This window comes from Sander lucioperca, chromosome 5 (genome assembly GCF_008315115.2).
Source record: "Sander lucioperca isolate FBNREF2018 chromosome 5, SLUC_FBN_1.2, whole genome shotgun sequence".
Lineage (NCBI taxonomy): Eukaryota > Metazoa > Chordata > Actinopteri > Perciformes > Percidae > Sander > Sander lucioperca.
The window spans coordinates 37,588,558-37,614,337 of NC_050177.1; the positions used below are offsets into that span (position 1 = coordinate 37,588,558).

At 39.8% G+C, this 25,780-nt stretch overlaps 6 protein-coding genes across 17 annotated transcripts; 4 read left to right on the forward strand and 2 right to left on the reverse strand.

Annotated features, from left to right (window-relative positions):
* The first annotated feature begins 66 nt into the window (after nt 1–66).
* Nucleotides 67–7,546, forward strand: lrrc51 (leucine rich repeat containing 51). 7 transcript variants are annotated; one of them, XR_004897357.1, is made up of 6 exons: nt 69–312; nt 913–982; nt 1,442–1,647; nt 1,751–1,899; nt 2,521–3,109; nt 7,537–7,546. XR_004897357.1 is itself a non-coding variant. In XM_031293255.2 (5 exons), the coding sequence occupies exons 2-5, from the start codon at nt 931–933 to the stop codon at nt 2,654–2,656; spliced, it is 543 nt and encodes a 180-aa protein (XP_031149115.1). In that variant the 5' UTR covers nt 69–316; nt 919–930; the 3' UTR covers nt 2,657–3,829. The 7 variants fall into 7 exon arrangements, 5 of the variants coding, with proteins under 5 accessions (XP_031149118.1, XP_031149115.1, XP_031149113.1 ...); XR_004103958.2 differs by lacking the exon at nt 7,537–7,546 and having other exon boundaries at nt 2,521–2,716; nt 2,755–3,829; XM_031293255.2 differs by lacking the exon at nt 7,537–7,546 and having other exon boundaries at nt 69–316; nt 919–982; nt 2,521–3,829.
* On the reverse strand, nt 4,220–7,492 carry lamtor1 (late endosomal/lysosomal adaptor, MAPK and MTOR activator 1). The gene is made up of 5 exons (XM_031293259.2): nt 7,222–7,492; nt 6,226–6,371; nt 6,034–6,111; nt 5,148–5,271; nt 4,220–4,801 (listed from the first exon to the last, which is right to left on the reverse strand). The coding sequence occupies exons 1-5, from the start codon at nt 7,261–7,263 to the stop codon at nt 4,709–4,711; spliced, it is 483 nt and encodes a 160-aa protein (XP_031149119.1). The 5' UTR covers nt 7,264–7,492; the 3' UTR covers nt 4,220–4,708.
* Nucleotides 7,419–11,964, forward strand: sfrp2l (secreted frizzled-related protein 2 like). 2 transcript variants are annotated; one of them, XM_036001325.1, is made up of 4 exons: nt 7,419–7,531; nt 8,687–9,192; nt 10,210–10,290; nt 10,546–11,964. In XM_036001325.1, exons 2-4 carry the CDS (start codon nt 8,841–8,843, stop codon nt 10,962–10,964), a joined length of 852 nt encoding a protein of 283 aa, XP_035857218.1. In that variant the 5' UTR covers nt 7,419–7,531; nt 8,687–8,840; the 3' UTR covers nt 10,965–11,964. The 2 variants fall into 2 exon arrangements, with proteins under 2 accessions (XP_035857218.1, XP_031149111.1); XM_031293251.2 differs by lacking the exon at nt 7,419–7,531 and having other exon boundaries at nt 8,162–9,192.
* Nucleotides 11,965–12,043: 79 nt separating this feature from the next.
* Nucleotides 12,044–14,960, forward strand: tomt (transmembrane O-methyltransferase). Its single transcript, XM_031293327.2, has 5 exons — nt 12,044–12,563; nt 13,385–13,651; nt 13,732–13,928; nt 14,112–14,234; nt 14,444–14,960. Exons 2-5 carry the CDS (start codon nt 13,390–13,392, stop codon nt 14,639–14,641), a joined length of 780 nt encoding a protein of 259 aa, XP_031149187.1. The 5' UTR covers nt 12,044–12,563; nt 13,385–13,389; the 3' UTR covers nt 14,642–14,960.
* Nucleotides 14,961–15,237: 277 nt separating this feature from the next.
* anapc15 (anaphase promoting complex subunit 15) lies at nt 15,238–17,553 on the reverse strand. 3 transcript variants are annotated; one of them, XM_031293332.2, is made up of 5 exons: nt 17,455–17,553; nt 16,976–17,097; nt 16,833–16,892; nt 16,549–16,689; nt 15,238–16,076 (listed from the first exon to the last, which is right to left on the reverse strand). In XM_031293332.2, the coding sequence occupies exons 2-5, from the start codon at nt 17,093–17,095 to the stop codon at nt 16,029–16,031; spliced, it is 369 nt and encodes a 122-aa protein (XP_031149192.1). In that variant the 5' UTR covers nt 17,096–17,097; nt 17,455–17,553; the 3' UTR covers nt 15,238–16,028. The 3 variants fall into 3 exon arrangements, with proteins under 3 accessions (XP_031149192.1, XP_031149191.1, XP_035857431.1); XM_031293331.2 differs by having other exon boundaries at nt 16,549–16,713; XM_036001538.1 differs by having other exon boundaries at nt 16,549–16,713; nt 17,523–17,545.
* A 1,396-nt stretch (nt 17,554–18,949) lies between these two features.
* Nucleotides 18,950–23,847, forward strand: folr (folate receptor). Of its 3 annotated transcripts, XM_031293334.2 has the most exons (6): nt 18,950–19,187; nt 20,168–20,273; nt 22,016–22,148; nt 22,303–22,491; nt 23,209–23,344; nt 23,514–23,847. In XM_031293334.2, the coding sequence occupies exons 3-6, from the start codon at nt 22,020–22,022 to the stop codon at nt 23,786–23,788; spliced, it is 729 nt and encodes a 242-aa protein (XP_031149194.1). In that variant the 5' UTR covers nt 18,950–19,187; nt 20,168–20,273; nt 22,016–22,019; the 3' UTR covers nt 23,789–23,847. The 3 variants fall into 3 exon arrangements, with proteins under 3 accessions (XP_031149194.1, XP_035857430.1, XP_031149195.1); XM_036001537.1 differs by lacking the exon at nt 20,168–20,273 and having other exon boundaries at nt 21,992–22,148; XM_031293335.2 differs by lacking the exon at nt 20,168–20,273.
* Nucleotides 23,848–25,780: the final 1,933 nt, after the last annotated feature.

Below are 25,780 nucleotides of genomic sequence, written 5' to 3' on the forward strand. Positions count from 1 at the left end.
CAAATAGGCCAAGTGGATTGGTTTAAAAGCCGGAAGTCATCTAAACGTTGCGCTCGTTAAAGATTTACGTCAGGCCAGCGTCAGGCACGCTTGGTTTTAATGTGGGCGGGGACAAATAAAGTTAAAATAATTGTTAAACATTACAATTATTTGCTTTGCTTTATGATTTTTTTGCCTCGGCATTGTCAGCATTGTTTAGCTAGGTTGCAGCAGGTCAAACACGTTTTAAAATGAATGATCATTGCCGAATCCGCCAACCCGGATGGGATGAACTAGCTAGCTACGTGTACAATTAAAAGATGTTTCTAGCAAGTGAGAGAAGAAACCACACAAACACACACACACACACACACACACAAACACATTTGTTTTAATTAAGAATTTTATGAAACCAAATGTTCATATTATACTGGAAATATGTAGGCAAGTTCAATCTGATTGTTACTGCAAATCCCATAATGTACCTGGTTGTTTCCTTGGAAACGCGTTGTTGTCTTTCAGTTAGCTAACATAACGTTAGCTCTTATAATCTAGCTAGTTAACGTTAGTTCTCTAACGTTACGTCGAAACACGGGTTACTAGCTAAATAACCTGGGCTAAATAGCTAGCTAGCTAGTGGTGCTCTCATCATTTGCTTTAGTTTGTTGGTAAGTATACGGTATCCTATCAACAATTTGAGGTAACGTTAGGTCATTAACTAGCTAAACAGCCGGTCAGTTTGTGCTTGTGTGTAGCTACGTGGATTGAAATGTATGAGCCGCTACTGTATAATAATAAGATAGCCATAAAGTGTGTTTGCAAATGTATTCAATTACAATATTGTTTTGTGTTTGATTAAATTAATGGCGATTGATGATCACTGGGTGAGTTGACTCGCCAGTAATTCACCATGAAGTCTCTGTCCTCCCACAGGTAAGTGAAGGTGCGAATATGTGTGGAGCTCCAGTTGATTTATCGTTTAAACACATCAGCAGTTTGGCAGGTAATCATATTTCTCTCCGGTTTTCCACCGCTCCTTATGTACACTGTTGTTTGTTACTATTATGACTATGACTATTTCCTGTCACGATAATGTTATTACAGCTCTCTTTGTAAATAACTGTACATTTTTCTTAAATGGCTGCACATTACTTACAGTGTACTTCAGAAATGTCATAGGATTAGTACACCTCAGAAATAAATATTCAGTATATCTATTTATATAGTTATGATAAACTTGCATGTGCAGGCTGTGTTATTCTTCTTTAAAATAAAATTAGAGGCATTTGATCTACCAAATGAATGTATAACCAACCAGCTCAAGATGATTCCAAAGATCTTTTTTAAACTGATCAATACATTTAGATGCCTTTGAAACAATGTGCACCATAAATAAAATGTTATACAAAATCAAACAAATCAACAAGTACTTATTCACCATTTCTTTTATTTGCGGCCTCAGACGCATGGACAGAGGAACACAGCAGCGGTCTGCGGCCTTTAAAGAGAAATTCAGAGAAGAAGTACCTAAGCTGCTCTCTGCGTCTCAATAACAACAACATCAGTGACCTTCATGACCTCCAAAAGACTGTAAACCACTTCCTGGCTGAGCCATCACAGCTTGCCTGGCTGGACCTTTCCTTCAACAAAATCTCACACATAGATCAGGTAAGCTTCCTCTCTCCATGGCTTGTTCGCGTGTTTGCTTGCACAGTGGCTTCGCTGTCTTCTTTCTATCACAGTACATGCACTATGTGTGCCCATGTTCCAGGTTTTGTGCGAGCTGCGTGACCTGCGTGTGTTGTATCTACACGGCAACAGCATTTTTATTCTGTCAGAGGTGGACAGGCTGGGAGTGTTACCACATCTACACACCATTACTCTGCATGGAAATGTCATAGAAACCAACAAGGCTTACAGGTGGAAACTATCTTTCAAATCTACCCTAAACACAATCACAAACACACATCCTGCTTAGCTGTGCAATGTTTGGATGTGAGATACTTTTACTTTGCAGCCATTGTTGTGTGGTTCTTAATAAAAACTGAACGTGAATGTGCAAAGCGACCATAAGCACCCAGCATTAATGCACAACTGCTGGTAGTTTGCTGAGTACAGAACAGAGCCAAATGCGGACTAATTCAGCACTTCATATTGTCAGACACTTCAGAGGTGCAGAGTGAGGGTTTACTTACAATTACATTGTGAGTGTGTGTGTATCTACTGTATGTGAGATACAAATTATTGGCAAGCATGTAGGTGCATAACATTGTAACAGGTGCTTAAATGCAGCTCAAGCTCATGTTACAGTAAATATCCTAGTCTGCGTAGCAACACCTGTCACACACACACACACACACAGTTAAAGGTCTGTTCCAATTAACTGGTTTCTTATGAATCAATGCAGCTTTTTGATTAAATTGAATCTCAATGTGTAGTATACTGTATGTGTACCACCAGTAAAGTGAATTTAAGGTCTTACACATACAAAATGTATCTAAACTATTTAGTGCACATGCATTCATGTTTTTGTGCATTTAGGAATCGTGTGATTTCTGCTTTGCCTCGGTTAAAGGCGATGGACTTCAGTGCTGTGACGCGCCAGGAGCGAGTCATGGCAAAGATTTGGCATCACAGCAACAACCGCCGCAGAAGCATCAAGGAGAACCTCCATTGACTGCTTTCTCGCTTCCATCTTGGTGTGTTGAAATCATAGTTTCACCAAAATGATCTGATCTCCACATCCACGACTGAAAAACCTCTAAAATATTGTATGTTTCTCTGTATATCTGTGGTGAAATCAGCACTGTTTTAATGTTTGTTTTGTCTATTTCTATCTGCTGAAATGAACAGTTTATTATTGGATAGCCCAAAGAGAAGTCAACGCTTTATTACTTGATATAAAGTGATAGGGAGGCAAATGTCACTGAACAATCCTGAGATATTAGCTCGGACATTGTGTAGATGCATGTAACTTTTCTGGAATTGTTGCAAACATGAGTGTGGTTTGTGTAATATTTGAATAATATTATGGATTATTCTTCAATTACAGTGGCATACCAGTTATTGATGACTCTGTAGCATTACTGAACTAACCACTTCCCAGATATAAGCATGTAGATGTTAAGCTGTATAAGACACGAGTGATTATGTTGAAAATCTTTAATGAATTAAACCAAAAAAAACAAACCAACAAAAAATCTTAAAACTTTTTGGTACTAGCCTAAGATATTTCAAACATATTTCAGGTAGTATAACACATTTGAGTAACAAACAAAACAGAAAGAACCCATTGCAAAAAGCTCATATCAATTGCGTGGTTTAAATAATCACAGCCTTGCAGATCATCCCTTTAGAGACTCCAGAGCAGCTCACCGTGCTCCCTGCACACGCATACAGTTGTGCTCTCTTCTGAAGAGCAAATAAACATTTAAAAAGACAAATAAATAATCACAAAAAGGTCTTGGATAATTGTATCTGCTGTGGTACATAGATTGTTAGCGTGCTCCCACACTGCTGCAATGGTTAGTTTCTGATTAATATGAATAACTCAATCATAATACAATCTGCAGCGAAAAGCTTTCTTTAAAAGCTAACTAATGCAGGCCTTAAAAGTGTTCTTGTGTTTCATAAAAACATATCACCACAAGATCTTAGCCAATCCTGAACAATGAACTCTCTACAAAAAGAGGAACTTCATACAATCCATCACCTGTTTTTATATTCAATCAGAAAATTATGTACAAAGGCGGCATGAATACATGATGTCTGGCCCTGCACCCTCCACAAACCTACCCCTTTCATCTCTGTAATGCCTCTGCTATTAAATATGTGAAGTTCTGGGATTTGATTTAAACAGTCTGTCTGCTCTTTTTTTAGTGCTAGAAAACTGTCTGTAAACTTGATAACTTGTGTCCCAGAAAGGTCTACCTGCCCCCCCCCACCCACCAGAGGACACCAGCCATGGACAGGTCAATCATGATTTAACCTCAACTGGAATAACAGATTACACACTGGACAACGAATAACCAACCTGTTTCACTGACAGTTTTTAAACATTATTGCAGTGAAATATCAATGGAATTTCAGTCAAGTTGCTTTACTGGTTCATGTTTAGTAAGTGAGATGGTTCTTGGTGTGTTTTTTGGCCTGTTTTGCTAACAGGTTTTCCTGTGGATAACAGAACAGAGTTACAGACATATGAAGTGCAAACATTATGCCATGTTGGAAGTTTTTTTTAATCCTGGTAAATGGCTAAAATACTCAACCATTGCACTTGCACTTATGTTACTGAGTACACAGGCTAGGAAAACTAACCGAATAAGATACTAAGACGGCCCTGAAACCGTTTAAAAAATATAAAGCGACCACCAAGAAGGATGAATGATTATTCCACAGCTGGTTCTGACAAAGTCTGTGATCCACGCATTAAGTACAGAGGAGACCTTCTTGTTTTAAATATGAGAGCACACCCCAAAGGCTATGTACAGTAGACCATCTTTCATTTCCCATGCGGACAATATGTCACTGACCTATAATTAAGTACAGTAATTAAGGACAGCCATGGGGGCAATCCTACATCGTCTCTGTCTTTATAGCAGTTAGAGGCATAGCTAAGAAGCACAAGGACCATGATGCTTTAATAAAGGGTGGGCTGGAGGGTGAGGATGCAGAAGTGACACAGAGAGAGCGGGATGGGAGGAACAATATGCGGGCTAGGGTCACAGAATCAGGGAATGGCAAACTGGACCACCAGTTCCTCTTTAGCATCCACTTTGATTTGAGAGATTGCACTGTAAGCGTAAGCTGCTATCTTGGACACCTGCAAAGAATGAGGAAGACAGAGTTTATGTGGAGATTTTGTGTGCAAAATAAATAAAATTCACAATTAACAGTGAGTAAAACAGGAAGACTAGTCTGCTGTGCATGACTACTGAATTTATTTTTATTAGGTGGACAAAAACGGTAACAACAGATAAGTATTAGATATCTTTAAGATCTATTTTAAGCCACACATTAATTCACACCCCCACACAGCTACACATGTTGCATACTGTTTCCAAGTAGCTCTGATGTTAAATGTGTAGGTAACAACACATGACAAGAAGCAATGTGGGTGCTGGAAACACATGGCAACATATCTTCCATGTGTGTTAGTGTAGGATTACCTGCTGAACATCTGAGTATGGCACCAGGTCACTCGCAAGCACTTGGTGGGGCTGGCTGGTGAGGGAGGGGAGAGCGAGGGCTTTCTTCTGGGGCAGACTGCTGCTCAACACAGCCAACTTTGTACTGAAATAAAACACAAGCTTACTGGGGCTGTTGCCCTATCATTACCTAAACTGCAGTTTAGAGTTAAAGTTTAAAACAAGTTTGTCACCTTGACTGTTAAACCTGATTGCTGTGTCCTGAGAACCTGCAGTTTAATCTGCACCTGTATTTTAGACTAAACATAGCTGCTGTGTTTGGTAGAAATCTAGCCACTAGATGTCATTGTATTGTGAGGTTTACGGTAAAGTTTGAGGTAATAGGCCTATGCTGTTGCAATTCTTTTTTGTTCAATCACTTCCCCCATCACCTTGTCGAGTCGGGTTGCTGTAGGAATTTCTAAACATTGTTTACAGTTTTATTCTTACCACATTCATCTAAGCCAACACAAACCACAGGTGTCCCAACCAAACAGTACATGCCTTTAGATAAAGCTGGCTCACGATAGTAAGTAAGTAATCTGAACATCTCTTTCCCATAAGCTATAAATTAGTGAGATTCAGTACAACCAGACAACACAACACTGCAAAGCTCCATACAGTGTACATTACAGTATATACAGCACAAAGGTAAACTCAACATCGTATAAACTAAAAATGTGATCATTATATGGCTCTCAGAACTGAAATACCCATACTATCTTTATAGTTTATAGGCTACCTACATGTATGATTCAGCAGATTAATGTCAACCATCTTCAAATACAGACCCACACCCATACACAGAAAACTGCTGAAAAGCAACAGCCTTCCATGACAAATATTACGCAACTGCTCATCCACATACCTGTATTGCCGAGCTTTGTCCATGTATTCATGCTGCTCCATCATGACAGAGTCAGCTGCTGAGACATCAATAATATTCCTGACAGAGAGGAAATAATGGCAGGTTTATTAACGGAGCATGTGAATTACTGCTTTTTCATCCCGAAGCACATGCTGAATCTGGCTCGTCTATTGTTATAAAGGAGTGTCTTACTGTGCCGTCTTGGTGAGGATGGATGTAAGGAGGGCCTGTTCATCGGTCCTCGCTGAGGGGACACTGGTATTGAACCGGTCTGTCCCATTTGGGGGCTTGCTGACGGGGTTTGGGTGGGGGATCAGCGGCTTGCGTTCATCAGGGTCCTAGAACAGGTGATAGATAAGGTGTTCAGCTCATGACATTTTAACAAATGATGTCACAGTCAATGCAGCAGAAACACGTGACAAAGAATGTGCCTTTATTCAGCATGACATTAAACAGAAATTAAATAATTAAGTACTCTGTGACCCATTAAAAAAATGTTTAAACAAAAGACACAATTTACATTTTCAGACTAAAACACAGTATTTGGGTATATCAGACAGAAAGGTTCGATAAGTACTTCTACTGTACTCTACTCTTATTTCCGTAAACTAAAAATAGCTAGGGTCATATGACATAAAACACATCAAGACAATAGTGTCCAGAACATCAATCGCTTCTGTTGTTGGTGGGCCCTTTTGGAATATTTGGTAATTTACTACTTAGGCTAATTCGGTAATTTACAGATTACTTTAAAACATTATGGTTTCAGGAAATAACATTAACGTAACTAGCTAAGCTAATATGTCATGCTAATCGTAAAAATGACTGTAAATAAGTTGCCATATGTACGGTTTCCTTAGAAACCTGTTTCTTTGCCTGAGATCTGTCCAGCTCTTCTTATCTATGGTCGTTTTTCATCTAGGTGCCAACTTCATAGCCTGCCTTGGGTCAGGCCTTTCCCGAAGGCTTTAACTAGCAAGCTAAAGCTACTTTTCAGGTGTCATATAGCTTAAACTATTTAAAAAAAAAAAAAACGACCACTTTGTAAGCTCGTCACATGTTTAACTCAAATGCATTTCATGTATGAAAAAACATCGGTAAATATAATAATATTAGGTTCTTGGTTTCTTAATAAAATTATAATATAAATCGGGACAGTTTAGCCAGCTAGCAGCTAACGTTAACTACCTGTTCTGTGGTCTCGTTCTCGCTGCTGTAACAGCAACCCATTTCAGCGTCCGAGGGGCGAAACTACACAACCCCGGCTTCTCTGTTCTCCGTCAGAAACAAGCCGTGTTTTTCTTCTTACAACAAACATAAAACTTTTCTCCTGCTTGGTTTTACTTTAGCTTCATCTAAAGGTAGGAAGCTACTGTCAACAGCAGCTCCTCGGACGAGCTATCACATGACAGCATCAGTGGTGCAACAACACAACGACCACTTCCGGTATATGAGAAGCAGCTGTGGCCTCCGCAACGTGACTAGGGAATTTTCAAACGTGAGTTATGTAAAAAAAATAATAATAATAACAAATGATTAGCAGTGGGACAAACATATAAAAATACACACTTAAACTAAATCATACATTACATTTTAAAAAGCATGCCAATGGTGTTGCTAGTTAGAGATTTTATTTAAAAAATATGAGAGCAAATTTAGTGAAATACAAACATTGCAAATATTTAATCAAGTTACAGCTGTCTAGATTCATAATAGGCTACCAAGAGCAAAATCAAATAGACAGCAGCTGGAGAAGGGAACAGGACGAGGCATGTTGGGGCACATGTGGAAGTCTCTCTGGAAAAAGATTAAAGGGTTTCTCACAGCCTCTGGTTGAGTATGACAGAGTACCACACACAGTGCTTCTACACAACAGCTACATTTTATTTCTAGTAACTAATTTCACAATACTGTCAGTAAATCTTTTCAAAGCTCTTCATCAAAACAGCTTTCAATTCTCACAGCTTTTACAAAAAAGAGGGGATAAACAATGCCCGTACTTCTGCTGCAGAACTTCTGTTTTGTAACATGGCTTTTATAGGCTACTGTGTAAAATGAAATGAATTAGACCGGATTATAAAAACAAAACAAATGTATCACATGACCTTGATCTGATCTTATTCACCGCTTCAACTTCATTTTCAAGCCAATAAAAGAGTATCAAAACAAATTCAAAAAGATGTCATGGACTGAGAGTGGCATCCTCTGATCCTGATTCTGATTCTGATTCTTCACCAAAACACCTATGTTGTTTCCTCGATATTGTACAAACAAGCATTAGAATCTGGCTTTAGGCCTACCCATAGCCTAAGGCAAAACGATGAGGCCTATGGGCTACTTCAGTGTATCGGTTCCTTTCTGTTTTGTGTGTCAAACACAGTTTGCAGTTCAGCCTATACAACAATAATGCCAATTGCCAAACTAAAGAAACAGACATGCAGTGTGACTGTTAAATGTGGAGGCAGGCACCAGTCTGATGGGGTGGGATGATGACTGGGAGGCGCCTGCCCTCTCATTAACCCCCCGTTTCCTCCACACCTCTTCGTTTACACCTAACCCTACATGCCGGTCAAGTCCAGGCAGAAGAGCAGCAGCTTTGCAGGCTTCACTTTGTTCTTGTTGAAACTAAAACAATGTTTGTTTCTGTGCTCAGCTTTATTTTGCTGTTTGGAGTTTCTCATGCTTTTGACACCGAGGCTCCTGCCCAGCTCGGGCCGCTGTCGCTCGGGTTCAGTTCCTCGGTCCGCTCGGTGTGTAAACCCATCCCGAGCACGCTGTCTCTGTGCCACGGGATCGGCTACAGGCACATGAGGATCCCCAACTTGCTCGGCCATGATACACTAAGAGAGGCCCAACAGCAGTCGGCAGCCTGGCTGCCCCTCATCTCCAAGCTGTGCCACCGAGACACCAAGAAGTTCTTGTGCTCGCTGTTTGCTCCGGTGTGTTTGCCGGAGCTCAGCGGGCCGATCAGCCCCTGCAGAAGCCTGTGCGAGGTCGTGCGGGACGGCTGCGTGCCCGTTATGAGCGCGTTCGGGTTCCCCTGGCCGGAGATGTTCAACTGCACCCGGTTCCCGCGCGGGACCGAGCTCTGTATCCCGGCAACCTTAGAGCAGGAGGGGCGAACGGCAGAGGAGGTCAGGCACGAGGAAGTGTTGAAAGGTCAGTGGACGGATCTGTTTCTGTTTGGCAGGTTTTACACAAAAAAAAAAACAGCTGATGATTTATCATCACACTACTAAAATAACGTAGGCTAATGCTAGGCCTACAGGTACTGTCAACTACTTGACTTAAACAACATTGTCACCTCCAAATCATTTTGATATGAGTGACACTCAAGCATATAGTCCTATGTTACACGCTAGAGTCCTATCTCTGCTGCAGTAGCCTATGCCCTATAGGCTAGGCTCTGCAAGTGCACTAGCCTACACCACGAGCATAATTATCTCTGCAAGCATATTGTTGTACAATGCACTAGAAATGTCCATTAATGTTTGAGTTTATTTGGAAAGTGCCATTATATAATTTGTCCAGTCTTTTAACGTAAAATGTCCCGCTCAGTACAGGGGCATAGCACAGAATTCTGGACAATGTACATTGGCATTCTTTTTGGGCCCCTTCCCGCAACCAGAGCTATTAATTCTAGTAGGCCTATCTTTGTGGGCCCTCCTCATTAGGGCCCTATAGCCTATCAGTCCTTACCCCGAGTCGGTCGCCTCTGACTACATATCTTGGTTACATTTCTTTAATAACCACATTTTAGGGATACTCATACATATCAAACATGTTTGGTTATATAACACATTTCTGTTAAAAGACAAATCTGTTTGTTCATTGAATCTTTTTAACTCTACTATTATTATCAGTGTCTGCCTCAGCAGTTCACAATTAATCGGTCTGTAGTGCAAATCTGTATTTGAAAGTCATTTCTTTATTTTCATTGAAAACCGTTCACCTGTTTCCTGCCTCTTTGGTCTGTTTCTTGTGCTGCTGCATCAGCTGAAATGTCCCCTCTTGGAGATCAATAACGTTTTATTTTATCCAATCTTATCTTGTCAAAGTAGTTTGTATGCCTCAATCCCAGAGTTTTGGCTCAAAGACAATCTGACCACCTTTATATGTTTTTACATCCCCACTGCTCCCAGTCATCTAATCCCCTCTCTCTTTTCCACCTCCCAGGGAGTGTTATCTGTGATGCCTGTAGCCTGGCTGCTGAAGGCGAAACTGACATCCAGGAAAACTTCTGTCACAGTCCATATGGTGAGAACAAACTGATGTAGATAATGTCAGCTACAAAATACATCCCTTTTTTCTTTTGAGAATGGAGCAGAACACAGCATAACCCTCTGTATTATGACTCCAATTAAAAACAGGCCACAGAAAAGATGATCTAATCCAAAAGATAGAGAGGTTGTTTTACAATGTGTCTGAAATAGCACCTGTTACCTCGCCATTAGTTCATTGACGTTGGGTTGTCAGGGCCTTTGAATAGCATTCTCTCTGTCTCTGTTTCAGCGTTTAAGATGCGTCTGGGCAGTGTGTCGATGGTGGGAGGGGACCGTCAGTTGGTGCCTACGGCCCGCAGCCGCATCCTGCGGTGGGCAGGGGGAGGTGCAGAGAGGGCAGAAGGGGTTGGAGGCGCAATGGCCCACAGTGCTTTGTGGCTGCAAGAAGGAGGCACATGTACTTGTCCTAGCTTAGACTCTGCAGAGACAAATGAAGACAAGGGGTTAGAGGAGGAGCACATGGATAAGAGACAAGCAAAAGAAGAAGGAAAGGAGGGGAAATGGGCCCAGAGTGGATGGTACCTTGCCCTGGCCCAGGCCGAAGAGGGACGACTGGTGCTGACTCGACTGGTGAGGTGGACCAGAGGGGACAAAGAGCTGAAGAAGTTCATCAGAATGCTCCTTAAACCTTCCTGTCCAGAGCTGTAGACAGGGAGTTATTAACCATTACAGTCCTGCCTAATGGATGCTGCTCTGTAGTCGTATGCAGTCTGTAACTGTGTGCTGCTAATTGCAACATCATTAAATACTGAACAGCTAACAAATAGTTCCCAAATAACACTGAATAAATCACTTGAGTACCGATTGTTAGATACAATGTCAATTAACCTTAGTTCATAGATATCTGTGAATCTGCATACTGGCCACTGGTTCCTGATTAACTCTGAAAAAAAGGTGCTAAATCCCATACACTCAATAACCAATAAAAAACTATGTACGTATTTTATTTTGTATCCCATCAAGTAAAGCAATGCGTCATATTGACTTTTTACCAAATGCATCGTTATATCACTATTACTTTACCATTATTTACCATTCAGGTAAAATAGAGCATCATTTTTCTAAACTAACAAAGTGAATGATTATTAGATAGAGAGCTGGTGTTTGTGTACCTTATTGTAATGAACAATTACCCCATTATTCTGGAAATCTCACACAGTCAGTGATGGTAAGGCATTGCTACAAAAGTTACTACTACACATGGCATGCAAAGGTTGATATAATTCCAATTGGGGCAATATTTGCGTATTTTCTTTGTATTTTTCTGTACATTTGTGTATATAGGAGAGCAAAATATAACCCTTTAATCAAAGTCAAAGTGTTTGGTAATGATTGCAGGATTTCGGCTGATCTCATCACACATTTTCTATTGATACATATTTGGGTTGAAGCAATTGTTATACTTGTAATGATAAAGAAATGTTTTGTTATACTACCTATCCTATCACAGTGTCGTTTTATACACATTAAGCATACACCATAAAAATAATAGACATGCAAGTTTTTTATTGCCTCATATTTTACTATTTTGTTTCACAGCAGCTTAAGTCTCCGTAGTTTTATGAGTGAAATGTTAGGAAGTCACATCAAAAGAGAAACAATGAAAAGAAAGAAAGGAAATGATGTGAACAATAAATAATTTAGATTTAATTTTGGTTTGGTCTATGTTTGCATTTTATTAAATGTATTTGTTCCTAATGTGACTCCACTGTAGGTTTTTACTTTTTAACAACAAACTTTAATAATAAAAAATGGAATTCATATCATGTTGAGTTACATTTAATGGTTACCCATTAATTAGCTTTTTTGGGTGTGTTTGTTTTTCTTGAGCTTTCTATCATGACTCAGTAAATAAAGAAATTTGATTCCACACAGACACACACACCTGTTGCTGTTAACTTGATATATCAAATGTCTCATACTGTCTCCCTCCGTCTCACTGTCTCTGCTCCTATCCACTGTATCGCTCCTATTCTAAATATCTTAATATAGAAGCTGTGTGTCTGATCAAAAATGACAAAAACTGGTGTTTAACAGCTATAGTTATGTAACTGTCAACTGTGTGTTCATTGGAAATAATTACAGGACATATACTGTCATGCACGTGATACATAAATTATTCACACCTCCAGGTCTCTTACCTTCTCTTACACACACACACACCTCCGTCTTTCTGTGGCTGAAGAGCCACTTTCATCTTTATCATCCGCACTGCTGCTCTGCTTTTGCCAACCTTTTTAGAAAAAGGTGAGTATGTCTGTTTTCATGGCACAGTAAGAGAGACTTTATTTAGATTCAAACATAGTTTGTTATAACATCTGTTTTGTGTGGCTCAGAAAGCCTGCAGAGTCTACGGTTACCTGATGCAATAGAAACATCCTGAGAGGCACAGCACTTTCTCAGACATCTACCACAGGACTAAACCATGAAAGATTGTTGTGTAGATCTCATCTTGCATAAACTAATGTGTTTAATCTATTTGAAATTGTGTTAGGAAAAGATTGATTAATAAAATTGTCACTATAGTTTCATTCTCATAATGGTCTTATAATAGCCATCTTTAGTATTCCCAAATGTACCTTACAATGCTGTATACCTTTTCTTTTTTCTTTGTATTAATTAGAGATCCTTTCTTAGTTGTGATTGATCTTTCAGTAGTTTTGTTGTAATCAATTCATGGATTTAAACATTTAAATCCATGCATCAGTACAAAAGCACCAGGGTTTGGGACTAAATACTCAGGATCTTACTGCACTTGAACATCAATATCAGAAAGCAAAATGTCAGTGTGATAATGAGCATAAATGTTGCATAAATGTTGCCATTTCAGTCCATGAATGTAAAAACAGAGTAGGAAGACAGAAGCACAAAAGTCCTTCAGTGAATTGCTGGTACAGCGCTCATGTAAAGGTTCATTTAAAAGGAAGACATGGAATCTACCTCATTCAAACAAAATATAAATACTGCTTAGTTGACCATCAAGTTGACATGAACAACATAACATGGTTCAACATAACTGAGTATAAGTATCTATTGAATCTACTTTTGTGGGTTTTTCTTTATACAAGCTAGGATGGTGTCGCCTGCTATCGCTCTGGCCTTCATTCCCCTCCTGCTGACAATTATTATCCGGTGCCGCTACTACTTTGTGCTGTTCTATCGGGCGGTCCTGGTCAGGATATGGAAGGACTGTGTTACTGGCCTAAGTCGCGAGGAGCGGGCCTACCAGTATGTTCTCACTCATGCCACCCCTGGAGACCCCGACAGCATCCTGGACGCCTTCGATGTCTGGTGCAGCAAGGTGGAGTTCATCAGCAACATTGGGCCAAAAAAAGGTTGAGAAGATAATTTACACTACACAACAATTTATCATCTGTTTACAAGTATGAATTTACATGATGTGTTTGGTGTGTAGGGAAGATCCTGGACCGACTGCTGATGGAGCAGAGCCCTCTGACAGTGCTGGAGCTGGGTGCCCACTGCGGGTACAGCACCGTGCGGATCGCCCGGTCTCTGCCCCTGGGTGCCAGGCTCTACAGCCTCGAGATGGACGCGAGGAATGCTGCTATCGCTGAGAAAATCATCCGCCTGGCAGGTTTTGACGATGACACGGTGAGAGAACAGAAACATGGAAACACTGTCCACGATGTACTTTAGGCCTTTTGATAAAATCACAACTGACCTGCTTACAGGTCATCATTATTAGTTTTTACATAAATATGGGACATTTTTATTTCATGTGTTGAATATGGAAAGTATTATACCTTCGAGACATTCACACGATATGTTCTCCAGGTGGAGCTCATCGTAAATCCATCTGATGAGGTGATCCCTCTGCTTCGGTCTGACTATGGTTTGGAAAGGCTGGATTTTGTCTTCATGGACCACTGGAAGAAATGCTACCTCCCTGATCTGCAGGTGACTAGGATAAGTCATTAGAAGTATGATGAATATTTACTTTGAGTTTTCAGAAGCATGTTTCTTTAAAAAAAATACTATGAAGGTACTATAGTAATAAACATGCACCTGAAATTGTACTTAAATAAATAATATATAGTTATGATCCTTCTCATTGTTACCTGGTCGACTCCCTCAGTTAAGTGATACAACCTCTGTGTGAGTTACAGATGCTGGAAGGCTCTGGTCTGCTGAGAAAAGGGTCTATGATCGTGGCTGACAATGTGCTGTTCCCCGGGGCTCCAAAGTTCCTCAGATACATTCGCAAGAGCGGCCTGTATGAGTGGAAGGTCCATCGGGCCACACTAGAGTACAGCAAAGGCATCCGGGACGGGATGGCTGAGCTGGTGTACCAGGGAATCAAGTAGATTATGCAGACTGGGATATCACACACTATTAGTCAGATATAGATTTTTGTAGCAGCAAGGGATGAATTGATGATGTTATACCCTGTTAAATAAGTTGTTAAATATAACTGTAAATTCTTACCTTAAAAAGAAAGAATACTAAACTAACAAAAATTATTTGAATATAACTGCCAATTTTGAAAAAAACAAGAGAAAATTCATTAAGTATGCAAATTAAGCCGTGTGATGTCATTTTTGGTGGGTTTATAATAAATATCCTTTACGTACAAGTTGTATACTGAAGAAACTGTTGGCCGGCCCTTCAGGTGGGAAATGTAACCATTACCTGGAAATATTATATATATATATATATATATATATATATATATATATATATATATATATATATATTTTTTTTTTTTTTTCAGATATGAAATGTTGAATGACATAAAGTGAATTATAGACATCGGCACCATCCAAATCATACATTTAAACACCAAATTCACAAACACCTTTCTCAGTACTGGACTTATCCATTCTACTCCTACTTCCCTTACTACCATGTTACATTTTATGTTTAATGTTAATAAGAAATGAAAATGTAGACAACAGGAAAACATGGTTTCATAAAAAGTATTTAATTTAATACAAAAAAGCAAGACTTCTGTTCATTTTAGTACAAATAATCAAAGCCTTGATAAGCAATCCTTTAAGGAAAACATGACAGTATTCGAATGGACATTGTGTATTCATATTTAAAAGTAATGGCTGCTCTCACCTTTAACATAGTTAAAAAAAATATCAAAATGTATTTCAATAACAACTGATGCATTGTCCCAACATAATACTATTTCACAAGCTTTTATGAAGTTTTAACTGGTAGTATTATATCTGTAACAAAAGATTAGCAGCATACACAACACTATGAAACAGAATCTTACTATGTAATAAAATATCTGTCAGTCTCCTTTATAGGTAACAAATTATTTAGCTGACTTAACTGTTGTTCGTGCTCAGTCAGCTAATAAGTGGCACATGACTGAAGATATGACAAGGTCAAAGTGTAAATGAGGATCACGGGACCGATGCCTACTGCTGCCACTGTGTGTGTGTGTGTGTGTGTGTGTGCGTGTGTGTGTGCGCACGCCAGGTAGCAACACTCACAGTGATGTCCAACAACGTCAAAGGCCAACTGCAGCCTGAAATGAGACACTTTGTGCTGGATATATTCAAACTCCCTCTGAAGGACATCATGATACAAGCTGTGATTCACCTATATTCTTTTCCTGTTTACACAAATATAAAAACATATCTGTGTCACAGACTGAAGGGGCAGCAGTCGTGTTTTAAGTGGGGAGTAAAAATTCAGTGCCAGACAGCTTGATGGAGACTAAAATTGTCTTTTGTCTTAAATCATCCATTGGTCTTGGTCTTGGTCTGGTCCCTCCATGTCCACCTGACAGAAGGAAACAGAGTCAGATTAAAGACTTACATTTCTCAGTTTGGGGAGAGGAAGGCAGCTAAAAAGGAAACAACACTTATTGTAATTAAGATTACTATCAGTGCATTTTAACTAGTACCTATGCCTTCAGTCAAGATTTTTTTTGGGCTTTTCCGCCTTTAATTGACAGGACAGCTTAGGTGAGAAAGGGGAGAGAGGGGGAAGACATGCAGGAAATCGTCACAGGTCAGATTCAAACCCTGGACCTCTGCGTCAAGGCATAAACCTCTAAGTATATGTGCGCCTGCTCTACCCACTGCACCAAACCAGGCACCAGTCGAGGTTTTTAAAAGAATTCCTTCCACTTTTTTTAAAGTATCAAGCCATATGCAAATCTTACACTCTAGTCGGCCTCAGTCATTTACTGTACTGCTGTATTGACTGCAGGGCAGAACAAATACTTTCTAGAAATCATAAATTAAAGCACCTCATTGATCTCGCCGTCATCAGGGGACTCATTGTAGTCATTCATCTCATCCATGTCCTGCATGTCTTCTTCATCTTCAGAGTCTTCCTCACTGTCCTCTTCATCCTCATCATCCTCTTCTTCTTCTTCATCATATCCCGCCTGCGCCACAGTAAAGCCAGATGACTTAAATGGAGGGAACCATGTTACCAGTGTATGTTTCATACTGTAGTATGGTGAAACTCAAGAGCAGCATTTTCAGTAAAAATGCATCTGTCGATTATATCTTAATGGCAACACATTACCTCATAAATAGGTTTCCCAATCGGCATCAGGTTGTTGTCTTTCTCAGCAATGCTCTGCAGCTGAGATAGAGACAGAGTGCACATATTAAAATTTGAGCATGAATAGAGTGAAAAAGAGGCTGTGCTTCAGTAGAGGTGTTTACCCAGGTTTGGTGCTGCTGCTCCTGCTGGTGCAGCTCGGTCTCGTCCACACACGGTCGGTCAAGGTTGAACCACAGGGACTCCGTTATCCGGGGGAAGAGAGAGGGGAACAGCGTGGACATGTCTGTCGCACGGGGACAACAACAAACACGGTGTCAACCAGCAAGCCTGTGTGTAGCCTGGGTTGGGGCATATGTGCCGCTTTTACACACAAAAACAAAGGGTTAAAACCAGTCTATGGTTAAAACCCTTGTCTACCAGAGAGAAATTGAGCCATAAAGTATGTATCGGACAAACACATAACAGGAGCGGTGGAGGGATAACGTTACAGTAAGTTAACGTAACACGTCTTCCAGTTTTATGACATACAAACTCTAAAATATAATTGCAACCCCGCGAATCTTCTAGGTAAAAAATAATGTCGTATAAGCTATGCTATTTTACCCGTATTTAATAGCGAAATTACAAATAGTGTAAGTACCTGCCAATCTCTCGCTCCAGCTTTTAAAATTTCAGAAACAAATTTAACCGGAAACCCCTGGTGTTCACCTGTCAATATTTCCGGAATCGTCTAGTCCAGTGTCATTTCACAATGGTTCCGCCTGGGTGCCAGCAGTCGAGCCAGAAAAGTGAAGCAAAGAAAGGTAGCCTACTTTAGTATGTTACCGTTTTTTTTTTACAACTGCTTACACACAAAATGTTTACATGTCACACGATTTTTGAAACGTCTCATTCAAAGAGCAAAACTACACACCAAATCTCCAAAACCATAAGCTTTTTTCTCTGCCTTTCACTCAGTTTTCATGCATAAAACACTTTTTTTCAAAACAGTATGCACAATTCTCTACCTAAAACACAAAAAAAACAATCAAAGGTCAGATTTCCTGTTTTGAACAATGGATGCCAACAATGGACAGAGAACAAGGGGAGTAGGAGGGAGAGGCAGGGGACGACAAGGAGGAAGAGTTGGAACTAGAGGAGGAGGAGGACAAAGAAGAGAAGGAAGGAGAGCCATCTCTGATGAAATTAGGGCCACACTCAGTGATCATGTGATCAACCCCGGGTTGAGAGAAACTGGACTGAGAGTAGGCTAGTGTCCATAATTCGAACCTGGTTTTATGGTTTTGTTTTCTTGTATGCTACTGTATAGGCTACAACACTGTGCTACTGTTACAACAGTAATGTTTTGCGAAATAAGTATTTTCTGTTTTAACATTGCATTGGTGTTTACAGTGTAGGCTACTTTTTATCCACTGTCAGCGGATTATTTTCACTGTAGAACATTGTATGGAAATGTAGATATTAGCCTATGAAAGACAAAAGAGCTTTAGATTTAGAGAAACAGTGTGTACATGGCACATCCAAAAATGTAGCCTACTATTATGAAAAAAGTGTTTGCCATTTGATGGAAATGCTTAATTTTGAGATGTGTTCATGGCATTTTGAATGCAGCGTTTCATTTTGAAGGAGATATGAGGCATTTTGCATTTTGTGTGTGCAGTTTTGGGAGTCTTGAAAAACGGAGACAGAAAAACTGTAATATGGATGATAATAATCTGCATATAGTGATACAAATATTCCTGATTTATTTTGTTGCATAAATACTGATACATATTTCAGTCGATAGTGAGGGACATCTGAGAACCAGAGTAAATGTTATAAGGACATGCTGTTCTTTTTTTTTTTTTTTAAAGCTTCATCTGATTTACACTGTACAAATTACCCATCCACGTCAACATGCTTGTAATGTTTAACATATTAGTCCATTTCAGGAGACCACCAACACAGATGCAGAAAAAATGTATCTTAAATGCTAGTTTATTACATTCCCGGGTCACACTGACACGTATGTGTGTGTGTGTGTGTGTGTGTGTGTGTGTGTGTGTGTGTGTGTGTGTGAAAAACAGCAGGGTAGACCTTGAGATAAGACAAACCTTCCTCACAGTACTAAGATGTAATAAAAGCCTCAGATTATTACATACGCTCTTCTCATTCCTTCTCTCTATCTCAAACACTCACACATACACAATACACATACCAGGCACACATGACGCACTGACATACTGGCACAGACTTTGGACTTTGGAAACATATCATTCACAAGTGTGTGATTTCTAAGTTTAGTTTGGTCTTGAGAAGTCAGTAAGAGGTGACTGGAGACACTAATTTGTCAGATCATCCCTTCAGGAAGGAATCATCACAGAATCTAACAAGGTAACATTGTTCTGGTCATAATTGCTTGTAAAAAATCTTCTCATTGGTCTCTGAATGAGTTGCCACATTTAGTCGTAACAAAAACATGTATTTAGGTTGTAGGGTGAGGGTTTCAATTTCTTTTTAATGAGGACGAATACTTAAACGATTCTTCCTTCTTCTACATTTACAGTGTCTTTAGTTGCTTTCTATTGTTCCATTCCAAACTGAATGAAGAATTGCTAGAGAGGGGAAACAAAAAAATCAGCAGATGGTGTTAACTTTACAGTAACAAGTCTAATGCTGATTTTTTTAAATAAAGGCCTAGTTGTTATTTTTTTATGTTACATAGCGGTTACTGAGTAATGTAGGCTATCAGAGTGTATCATGTCATAACATGAATAAAAGATGTTACAGTGGGCTCAGTGGGTAAATTTATGTGAAGACTGTCATCAGTTTGAGTTGTTGTTAACTTGAACTTTCTGCCAGATTGTTTTGTTCAGTTTTGAGGTGTTGTAGCCTACTTCAGACTGTATTTGTGTGTACATTTCTACTCATTGTTCCTATACAGAACTTTCCATCCCTGAGCGATACACTTTCTACAACTCTCTGTTTATATATTTGATAAGAAATGTCTCTCAAGGTCTAGGTTGTTTTGTTCAAAGAGGCCTTGTAAGTACGGTAGGGATCGTGGTGAAAAAAAAACAAACAGAAAGAAAACATAGATAATCTTAAGAAACTTGTTTTTAAGCAATTGTCTAAGGATGTTTGAAAGGTGGGGCCAAAAAGGGGGTCTTTAAGCAGCGACCTACTTCAGAAAACAACAATTAGCAAATGAGTTGATTAAAAGTAGCCTAGTGATTTATCTTTTACTCAATAGATAAATATTGTATGGTAACGGTAATGACACATTTCTTAATATGTTAAAATGTTGAAAAAACTGCACAAAATTTGCATTTCCTCCCAAAACACGTCACATCCCCCCTCGAACAATACCACAGGCGCATTACCCCAGAAACTTGACCATAGACGGAGTCCAAATTGATTGGGATTGGTTGGAGAATTCCTGTTCTAAACCAGGGGCTGACTAAGCTGTTCAGAAGAGAGGTGAGAACCACAACTAGAGTGATTAAATAAAGATATAAAAAATATGATGTGTGTGACCACCCCTGCTGTGTCTGTGTGATTAATCTGTCTCTCTGACTCTGCACGTGAATCGTTAGGGTAACCTTGAACACCTGAGTGTCCCCAGGCTTGTACTACGAAGCAAGATTTGGCGTTAACGGGGTAACTTCAGGTTCAACCCAGGGTTTTGTGTATCACAACGGTGGATAACTTGTTAACGGGTTCAATCGCCGTGGTAATTTATACCTAACCTCGGGAGCAGGTTATGTTGTTGATTAGAGATCAACTGGTGTAAAAGCACCGCCTACTGACCAATCAATACTCGATTGATAACGGCGTCACCGTTCTTAGAAGATCAGGTGGAGCACGGTGTACAGAGAGAGAGAGAGAGAGAGAGAGAGAGAGAGAGAGAGAGAGAGAGAGAGAGAGGGAGAGGTGCGCACATGAAAGTTAAAACATTTAGAGACCGACAACCCCGTTAACATTCCCTGATGGGTATCTTTATGAAATATATTGATTTTCAGCGCAGAAAATTACGTAGGCCTATAGGCTATTTGTCGGCTTCTTGAGCCGTGTGTTGCTAATGCGCACATCGGTTTGACTTATGTTTTTATATTTTTTATTTGCTCCCATGATCGCTTCCCACTGCCAGGGTTACAACTGAAATAATAGGCTAAAGCAACGAGAGTTTATGGAATGCACAAGTGTAATTATGGTCAGATCTTGTGCCTGACTGATGGGGAAGATATTGATAAGCCTTGTGATTTATGCATTTACAGCCTCGGCTTTTTTTGCCAGCTTTCCTTCCTGCGTTTTGCCTGTAAAACCGTGTCTGTGTTGTTCATATTTATGTAGAATTATAGTTTGCTCTTATGTAAAACATGTGGCTCGGGTAGATGTTTGCGATTGGTCACGATGTGCAAACACCACCTCTTTGATGTGAAAGCGCGCGTCTCTAGATTGGAAAACCCTGGGTTGATTGAACTAGTTAATAACCACCGTCGTGACACAGGTTATGCGGGACCGTGGTTGTTAGGGTTAATGAAGCCGGGTAACTGAAAGAAATCCAGGGCATGTTGATCTTGATTCGTAGTAGCCTACAGGCCCTTAGGTTATTTAAGCCAGCTCCGTCCTCTCCATGTCTGCCGGTTGCTGCTGTTCCAGCGCTCCATGTGTCTCCTTTGTTTTGGTTATGTTGTTTTAGTGTTGTTTTCACTTTACACACACACACACACACACACACACACACACACACACACACATATGGAGAGGTGCCAGTTCACCTCCAGGGCGCCTGTTCAGCAGTCGCAGCCCACTCACTCTGACATCTCTCCATTAGTGCATGTAAAAGGACCTGTGTGTGTAATAACAACAGAGTGTAAATTGTAATTTCCCCATTGGGGATCAATAAAGAGTATAAATAATATCAATCACTGATGCACACTTACATCACTGACTAGCAACCACACCCCACACCTTGATAATCATCTCAAATGTTTTCAATCAGTAGGCCAATTTTTACCAAAAAACCCAGAGATCTGCTGGTTGTGTGTGTGTGTGTGTGTGTGTGTGTGTGTGTGTGTGTGTGTTACACTCAGATTAGAGGCTACAGGACATGCATGTAAAACTGTTAAACTTTTGACTGGTAGTACTGTATGTTGGCTGTCATCCCATTATTTTTCCTACCCATTGATGTACAGTATATTAATCTCTCCCTGCTGCAGAGCCATGTGGGTTGTCCTGGCCTTGCTGCTAGCCCTCTCCAGTGGCGCTCTGTCATTAGACAAACTCAACATGTGTATGGACGCCAAACACCACAAAGTAGAACCTGGCCCTGAGGGAGAGCTTTACCTTCAGGTGATGAACACAAATGTCCCCAGCCATCAAACATAAAACAAATAAATAGTGGGATGCTGGGAGATTTACATGGGTGTAATGTTTTCTTCTCATCAAAACAATGTTTTCAGTTCAACAGCATAAAGTGATCCCTCTTTCCTTTTTCTCTTTCCAGTGTTCTCCCTGGCGTGACAATGCATGTTGTACTGCCAACACCAGCACAGAAGCCCACAACGATACCTCCTACTTGTACAACTTCAATTGGAATCACTGTGGTATCATGAGCCAGCAGTGCAAGAAACATTTCACCCAGGACACTTGCTTCTATGAGTGCTCACCACACTTGGGACCCTGGATACAAAAAGTGTGTATTGTGCTCTCAGTCTCTCTTGTATGTGTGTACTTGGAACACTAGATGGCAGCAAAAGAAGTTGAAAGGATTGAAAGGGCTTGTCAGGACAGTTAAATCTACATATAGTATGTTGCCAATATTCTATGTAATCGTAGTATTTTTTATTTTTTATTTTATTTATTTATTTGATAGGGACAATGCTCATTGATCAACAGACAAATTACTTGCTGTAAACAAGCCAGAGTTAGCCACAAGTGCTAGTTTCCATCTGTTGTCCCTAGCCAGGTCTTAACAGGCACCCTAAAATACAAAAGTCAATACAAATACACTATAAATTTAAGAAATACAGTAGCAATGTAATAAATACAGCAGGAATTTTAAAACAATATGGATATACCCTCAAACAGACAATATATTGCTCACCTCATCTAACCTTCAACATAATTACAATATGAAGTACAGTATAAAAAAATAAAATAAAAAATAAAACTATTTCATTTCATTATTTACATTCTGTAAAGAGAGACTTTGTAATGTGCCCTAGCTTAGTTTGTGGACACCTTTTTAATAACTCACCTGACCATTTGTTTTTTATTCCCCCAAGTACTTCTTAAGATCATGGCATTGCAACTGTGAGGGCAAGGATGAACTAAGAATTTCATTCTAGAAATATATCACCTGTGTTTTGAAATTATGGATAATATACACTAATCAATTATATTTGTGTAGGTGGATCAGACCTGGCGTAAGGAGCGCATCTTGGATGTGCCTCTGTGTAAGGAGGACTGCCACCAATGGTGGGAAGACTGCAAGAATGATTACACCTGCAAGACTGACTGGCACAAGGGATGGGACTGGAGCTCAGGCGAGCACACACACACACACACACACACACACACACACACACACACACACACACACACAGAGATCAGTGAAGCACAGACTTGTTTACATTTTTATGTGTAACCACAGAAAAAAAATTCACACCTTTGCATGCACATTTACATTTTCTCTCTCTCTCCCTCCCTCCCTAGGGGTTAACAAATGCCCTGTAGGTAGCAAGTGCAGAAAGTGGACTGAAATTTACCCCACACCCAAGTCAATGTGTGAACAAATCTGGTCCAATTCCTACCTTTATACCACCTACTCAAAGACCTCAGGCCGCTGCATGCAGCTCTGGTTCAATGGGACAAACCCCAACAGGAAGGTAGCTGAGTACTACCTTAACAAAGCACAGCAACACCCAAGCTTTGCCTTGACAACGCTACTTCTCATGGCATTTGCATCTTTCTCTGTAATGATGTACTAAAATGATATCCTTGACCTATATCATCTCGGAAGTACCAATAAAACTGCTTTCAAATGCTCTCCTGTCTCTGTTGCTTTCTTGTGTCCTTTTAGGTCAATGAGCCTCCTAACTTATTGTGGGAAGACATCTTTGGTTTGCATCTGAGTGAACAGGCCCCCTAGATAAAATGAGATTCACTGATTACTTCACAAAATCCCTAGTAACAATGATTATACAAGGAATTTATAGTAGTATATCTTAGGGATTTTAATGTCAGTGGATTCCAGTAAAGCTGTGCATTTGATTTTTTCTCAAGTATGTGTAACTTTCAACTTAAATATAGTGTCTGAAAGACCAAGGTCATTGTTGCTTCCATAAAATACAGTGTATACACACAAAAAAAAAACAAGATTGTTGTTTCACGACCAAAATGGGTAAGTAGTCAAAATCAAGGCAGCACAGCAGTTTTGTGTATAAAAGTAATGGAAAAAGTATGGTAGATCTGAAATTCTGTGTGGATAAAGAAAATAGAACAAAAATAAATGTGTGTGTCTGGACGAGGTATGAAGGGACATGCCACATAATGTGTTACTGCCAAGTCTAGGAGGATATTTCTGTGAGTGCAAACTATGGATGAGTTTAATAACCTCTTCATAACCTCAACAACTTGTGAGGAAATAATAAAACTGACCAAGGATCTGCATTGAGGGGAAAATATTTCTCTACACTGGGCCCCAGTGATCACACCGTCACATGACCACTCTGGGCCAGCTGGTGGTTAGTGGGCTCCACTGCTTGGTAATTATGGAGTTCCAGTCCCTTGAGTGTGTGTGTGTGTGTGTGTGTGTGTGTGTGAGGGGCTTGAGTTTACAAATGTGTGTGTCAGTGCCACGTCTGAATGTGCTCTATCAGGTCTTTGAATAAGTCTTGTGATTGGTTAGCTGGGATGTGTACAATATGTGACCAGAAAGGACCTTGGCTGATCAAAGATAAGTCTGAGTAATATATTTAGCAACTTTTGTGCTTTGTCTGAGATAATTAATCTTGTAAATTTAAAAAGACATAACAGATGCATTCAACTTTATATTGAATATGGTCTTACCTTCTGACAGTGATCAGACTAGCAAAGTGCTTCTCTATTTCTAAGGCTGATAAAAACATCCTTCCTGATGATAACACTGTATAATTTAACATTGCAAGGTCAGCTGTGAACCGCAGGCCAGTCTTTCCTGTCTCTTTTCTCTGCACGAACTGTATGCATAATGCTCCTATAAGAGAGGTGTGGCCTTGCATGGGGCTCATTTCTCATCTCATTGCATAAGTTTGTTAAATGCTCAAGCCATAATTGATCCAATGGTTTTATTCAAACATGAGCATAACAATGCTCCAATATTTCCATGACCAGAACATACTGAAATAATAATAATAATAATAAATAAAATAATAACAACAATCACCATCAATTTGTCATAATCCCTTCAAATTCCACAGTTTACATCACCTTACACATATTTTTCTGACTACAAGTGTCACTCATATAACAAGAGTAATAGACACTACACACTACATGAACAGCAAAATGATGTTGAGCTAGGGTTGTGTGATTTGGTCATGGAAGGTGGTACTTAATATTATATAGTTTTATAGCTTTCTATATCTTGGATGATGGATGTTAGCTGATGTGAGGTATCCATGCTAGTTTGCTTTTTTTTTGCTTTTAGATACTTACACAATATTTAGCGCAATACTTAACTTCTATGTGACATAATGTGCCGACTCGCGGTCCTTTGCTGCATGTTATCCCACTCTCTCTGCAACTTTCCTGTCTTCAGCTGTCCTATCCAATAAATGCCAAAAAAATAACCTTTAAAAGTCATGCTAACATTTTGACTTTAGAATACTTTGCTTATAGCTGAGTCTAAGAATGTAAAGCTGAGCCTGAAAAGCTGACTCTGAGATGTTCACACAAAATTGTGAGGCCCCAATAAAGTGGCCACTGTTGGGGAATAGCAT